The sequence below is a fragment of the Apium graveolens genome, chromosome 5 (assembly GCF_009905375.1).
Source record: "Apium graveolens cultivar Ventura chromosome 5, ASM990537v1, whole genome shotgun sequence".
In the NCBI taxonomy this organism is placed as follows: Eukaryota; Viridiplantae; Streptophyta; class Magnoliopsida; order Apiales; family Apiaceae; genus Apium; species Apium graveolens.
In genome coordinates this window covers 184,229,732-184,233,854 of record NC_133651.1, presented here as the reverse complement: position 1 = coordinate 184,233,854, position 4,123 = coordinate 184,229,732, and the positions used below count along the sequence as shown (strand labels likewise).

At 32.7% G+C, this 4,123-nt stretch overlaps 1 protein-coding gene and 1 non-coding gene across 3 annotated transcripts in view; one reads left to right on the top strand and one right to left on the bottom strand.

The window, feature by feature from the left end:
* Positions 1-971: 971 nt before the first annotated feature.
* LOC141724659 (WD-40 repeat-containing protein MSI4-like) overlaps positions 972-4,123 on the bottom strand; it is a 14,231-nt gene continuing 11,079 nt past the window's right edge. The window contains exons 14-15 of one of the 2 annotated variants that reach the window (XM_074526875.1): positions 1,426-1,525; positions 972-1,351 (exon numbers count right to left, since the gene is read on the bottom strand). In XM_074526875.1, coding sequence (XP_074382976.1) covers positions 1,337-1,351; positions 1,426-1,525 — 115 coding nt within the window. In that variant the 3' untranslated portion in view covers positions 972-1,336. The remainder of the gene's footprint in view (positions 1,352-1,425; positions 1,526-4,123) is intronic. The other variant, XM_074526874.1, reaches the window with a different exon arrangement.
* TRNAS-GCU (transfer RNA serine (anticodon GCU)) lies at positions 3,455-3,542 on the top strand. Its single transcript has one exon. It is a non-coding gene; the product is annotated as a tRNA-Ser (tRNA).

The following is a 4,123-nucleotide window of genomic DNA, read 5'->3' as shown; positions in this document are numbered from 1 at the left end:
ATGAACGAGACATCCAAAAAACAAACCTTTTAAAAAATTGAAAAAAATAGAGGGAGTACTATATTATCATCCGTACGGTGGGGGTCAAAAAAAATATTTAGGGATTTCTGTGCAAGTTGAAATATGAAGCTTGTAAAACTTGGAGGGTAAAGAACCACTAAAGCGTCGATATTGACGGGGAAAAGAAACAGAAATCCTGAATGGGGATCAAGGATGTTCATTTTGGAGGTGAAGATTAATTAAAACCACCGCCTTGTACCAAGGATATCTTGGGATCTTGAGATGTAAATGAGCCAAACTGTTCGTGAACTATTCAAATTCGGCTCGAAAATAATCGAGCCGAACTCGAGCTTTTCGAATTTTTAACCAAGCCGAGCTCAAACTTCAAATTATTCGGCTCGTAAGATACGAGTTTTATCAAGTCTCTATTAGTTAAAATTTTTTTTATTATAAATATAGTTTTATATAAATATTTAATATTTATTATATATTATTTATTTTTATTGAGTCGAACTCGAGCCGAACTCGAGTCAAACAGATCATATTTCGATTTTTTTGTTAATATTTAGTGAATTAATTCGAGCTTTCGAGCCGAACTCGAGCCTACAGAACCTTTTACGAGCCGAGTTTCGAACTTGAAATTAAAAGCTCAATTGAGCTCAAATCCGAACTATTTTAATCGAGTTCAAGCCAAGCCTGGCAGTATTCAGCTCGACTCGATTACACCCCTACTTAAGCAAATAAAGGACTTCAATAATACTCACTCAAAATTATATATACCTAAACTCTCCTAATCGAGAAACTGAAAAACCAAAAAAATTACTACGCTTTAAACAATTATTTCAAAGAGAGCCGATATTTTTTTTAAGAATTTGAGACGACCAATTTTTGACATTAAAGACTAATATTAAATTCAATTTTTTTTTAAAAAGATTCAGCACTACCGTTACTCACAAGTCACAACGGATAACTAATGATTTAACTGTCAATTAATATCATTCCACCGCCAACTTGCTTTGTAATCCGACAATACCAGACATAAAAAACCATTTACTACATGTACGACAGAAATAACCATTTACTACATTGTACAATTCTATTTCTACCACTAGGTTATCCCGATTATGTAATTGGAGGTCCAACAAACATCAGTACAAGCTACAAACGATTTACCAATTATTTCTTTCCAACATCTCTACGAACTGATGCAACAACATAGTCTAAAATGACATTATTTAGAAGTACACTCCACCACGTGAGCTTTAAACTTCTCAAGCTCCGTAAGAACCTCTTCCTCCGGTCTGTATATCAGATCACTCATGCGCCAAATCTGCACTCAATTACACATTAACTTACCAGGTCATATAACAAATTACTGCACTACATAAGAATATCTATGTATCTTTGTAGTGTATTATGTTATACCTGTAGTGTACCGCCTCCGTTCGAGGTTTCGACATCATCAGATACACTGACAATTGTCCATGGGTCTGATGAGTTCCAATGGAAGTCAACAACTTTATCTCTGCATAAAACAAGCGATACATGAGCTCAACAAACCTCATATTAACAAATAATATCTAACAAAAATTAATAATATTGATCTCATCCAGAATAACTACTATCAACTTAATAGTAGCAGATGCCAGATCTACATTATAATCTATCTGAAACATTAGAAAGTTACAAGGAAACAACTTCATGAAAGGGTTATGTGTATGTATGTCAACTTGCTACAAAGTCTTGCATGCATCAGGGCAATACAATATATTTAGTTCCTCCCTGCTAAGTGAGCTAAACAGTTGATGAGGATCAAGGAATGAATATGTTAATTGGGATTTGGCTATGTGTACTTGTTGTGATGTTCAATTGGAATATTAATTAGAATTTTGCTTGCAAGTTTTTACCTTTCACTTGAAAGGGTTTTCTTGTTTTAAGCACTTAGGATTTTATTTTCCTATTTGGATTTGGTTTTTTGTCTTTTTTCCATTCGGGTTTGGTTTTTAAATTTGTTTCCTGGAAGGATTCAGATATTGGCTAATTCAAGCTGATATTGAATTTCTCTTGGAATCCTATTGGATTTGGGTTATTGTCTAAGCCTATAAATACCCTTCTCATGTAATCTTTTGAGGGAGACAATGAATGATATAAAACTTTTGTTTTGAGATAAACTATGAGTAGTTTTTCTTCCCTCTAAACTTCAATTACTGGATTGTTTTGAAAGTTAGATTCGAATTACTTAGTTTCTGGATTGATCTAAGCAATTTGAGATTCAAAGTTCACGTTTCTGGATTGATCGTGTTCTTTTGAAATATCCTCTTCTTCTCTTATCCCTTTTCTTTTTCTTCTTTTCTTTCTTTGTGGATTCAAACGGATTCGCTTTCTAGATGATCCCTCTAGAAAAAAGATGATTATGACAACCTTTCTAGTTACTTCGTTCTCTATTTCTATTTGAAAGGATCTTGAGGAAAAAGGTTTTGTTTCCACCGAGCTAAAATAACATGTCGATAACTCTAGTAAACTAAAGTTATCCTTTAATAGCTATACTATTTTGCTTCAATTTATTTTATACAAATAAAAAATTGTAAGATTTAGTTACGATTAGAAATCTACTTTTCTATCTCCATCCATGGATCCTTTACTCATACTCAGTCAATTGGAAGTATTGATCCAATTGAATAATTATGTTTCGCAATTTCATAACCCAATTTAAAAATTTTCAAGTGATCCTTGGATAAAAATCACGATAATTTCGATTTTTCCTCCAATATGTCATTGAGAGGTAAAGGATTAAATCCTTTTAAGAAATAAAGTTTTTTCTCGGAATATTAATCAAACCGAAAAGACCCCTTAACTATTTAAGGGAGTTACTCGAACGAATCACACTTTTACCACTAAACTATACCCGCTACAATGCGATTATTATATACAAAGGGCCTTTTGTCGAACAGGAATAATTTGGGTTAATCAAGACAGGATCATAAAAAAATCATGAAAATGAGAGTGTTGACGTTTTTCGTGGGGATTCTTTAATTAAAAAAAAATTTTCATAAAAATAAAAAAGAAATAAAAAAATAATAAGAAATGACGTATTGACGTTCTATTTTTTTATCTAATAATAAGAATGGAAATAGCCCTTCGTCTTTTTGTTGTTGCTTTAATATCAACCCCTTTTTTTTTAATTAAAGAAACCTAGGATTCGTTGGAACAAAAAAAGGCCCGGCTAGGTACTTACCAGGCCAGGCCGCGGGAATAAAAAGGGCCCTTTCGAACAAAATAAAAGGGGTCTTCTTTCTGTTTTTTCTATTGAATCTTTCGCTTCCTTACTTGAACTAACTGTAATTGCTAATAAAAGTTGTAGATAGAATATAGATAAGATAAAGAAAGAGAAAGAAATACTTTTTCAATCCTTATTTCATGTGTAATGTAACATAGTAATTATCTTTTTCAATTGGGAGAGATGGCTGAGTGGACTAAAGCGGCGGATTGCTAATCCGTTGTACGAGTTATTCGTACCGAGGGTTCGAATCCCTCTCTTTCCGTTTTTGTTGATGACTTCATATTTGATTTCTCTTTCAAATTTCTCCAATCCTTTTTAATGTTTCCTGGTTAACCATGTGGAATAGATAAAAAATCCTAAGAAAATTTAAAAATAAAGCAATGAAAAAGAAAACTCCCTTTTTTTAGTCTTCACGTCCAGGATTACGCCCCGGATCATTGGATAGGAATCCAAAGATAAATAGAGAAACAAAGAATATCACTACTGTGTAAACGAAAAGTTTGAGAGTAAGCATTACACAATCTCCAAGATCTTTTTTTGGAAAAAAAAAATGAGAAAAGAGAATAGATCCTCCATTACAAAAAATTTATTTCATACCTCCAATTAGATATTGCGGGGGATCCTTAACCCTATTAGGGTCTTTCAAAAGGGCAGAATGGGGAATACGGGGTGAGCCAGATTTGGATTTATCGAACCTATCCAACCAAGACTTTCAGACGTTTAATGTTTGAATCGAAGGTTCATAGTATACGACTAATTTGATCTTATTAGTTGTTTTATAATTTTTCTCAAATAAAGCATTAATTTTATAGAATAATATTAAGGATCTCATCGAAAACTTAC